Source organism: Propithecus coquereli, unplaced genomic scaffold (assembly GCF_000956105.1).
Source record: "Propithecus coquereli isolate 6110/MARCELLA unplaced genomic scaffold, Pcoq_1.0 Scaffold320, whole genome shotgun sequence".
In the NCBI taxonomy this organism is placed as follows: domain Eukaryota; kingdom Metazoa; phylum Chordata; class Mammalia; order Primates; family Indriidae; genus Propithecus; species Propithecus coquereli.
The window spans coordinates 508,481-509,886 of NW_012148842.1; the positions used below are offsets into that span (position 1 = coordinate 508,481).

Sequence of the window (1,406 nt, forward strand, 5' to 3'; positions counted from 1 at the left end):
ACTCTTGTAATCCAGGTTACCCAGGTAAAATCAAAACCAAACAATATGTCTTTTAATAAATCACTTAGAGAATTTACAAAAAAGCCAATATTATTCTTTTAAGAACCTAGTATTATATAAATAATTTCTTTAATAGCCACTGTTTCCAGAACTTACAGGAGAGAGAGAGAGAGAGAGAGAGAAGAAATGAAAGACAAAAGGAATCCATGATAGAGAAAACAATTTAGAGACTATGGCATAGGTTATAAAATATTTGTAGAAGACAAATGTATCTCCTTGGAAAATACTTTGAAAATCCTTCCTTTCTTATGATCACAAAGTATATGATTTGCATCATCCTACCACATTAAATAAATTACTTTGTTGTTTGTTTGCATGCTAGATATTTAAACTGAGCAGGGACCATGTTTTTCATTCCTTTATCTATCCTTTAATCCTCAATAAATATTTGTGGAATAAATTGAAGAATAAATAATAATATCTTTCAGTTTCTTAGCAGAAGAAAGATTTCTGTTAAAAATGGTACTAACTGTACGATTGTTTGAAAGGCTAATAATTTTTTTCTGAGATATTTCCAACATGATTTCTAATTTATTAACATGCTCTATGGCTGATCAAATTTTGCAAAATAACTCATGCAAATGTCAGGTTATCCTCCTCGTAAACATACTGAGAGCCATGTTCATGATCTTCTCTTAGCTCGAATTCTAGGAAGCCAATCACTTGGAGATATATCACCATTTAATAAGGGATTATTTCAAACCTTAAAGAAACAACTTTTGTATAAAAATAAAAGTAAAATTATACCTTTCTTGTTCCTTTTTTCACCTTTGGGATAGTTTGTGGGTTTGAGGGAGATTAAGATAGTAGTAAGTAAAGCATCTAATGAATGTGGGAAGCAAAGACCACAGAAGATATCAAGGTACAAAGAGGTATTGAAATGAGAAACCAAAGAAAAAATAAGCAAAGAGTAAAAGTAAAGAGATCAGCAAATTGTTCCATACAGTTCCACATGTATATTTTTTATCTAGTGAACAATTTACTTTTATATAATATTCACTCTGAAATATTCCAAATATTATATAGCAACTTAAAATGAGATTTCATAGATTTATAAAATTACTAACCTTCTTTGGTACAATTGATTTGGGTTTCATCACTGAAGTCTCCACAGTCATTGTCACCATCACAGGCCCAGTGGCCTGGGATGCATCTGCCACTGGAACATCTGAACTGGTTATCAAAGCAAGAGTGAACACAGCCCACCTCATCACTCCCATCCCCACAGTCGTCATCTGGAAAGAAACATCAACATCAGATGTGAAACCTGATCCAGGAGGAATATTTTTCTTATGAAATTTCTTTTCTTTTCTTTTTTTTTTTGCTATATAGAGTTTGCTTTTTTT

At 31.6% G+C, this 1,406-nt stretch overlaps 1 protein-coding gene across 1 annotated transcript in view; it reads right to left on the bottom strand.

Moving 5' to 3' along the window:
- The window catches only part of LOC105815226 (low-density lipoprotein receptor-related protein 1B-like), a 161,243-nt gene that overhangs the window by 149,586 nt on the left and 10,251 nt on the right, over window positions 1–1,406 (bottom strand). The window contains exon 2 of the mRNA XM_012650373.1: window positions 1,128–1,295. Coding sequence (XP_012505827.1) covers window positions 1,128–1,295 — 168 coding nt within the window. The remainder of the gene's footprint in view (window positions 1–1,127; window positions 1,296–1,406) is intronic.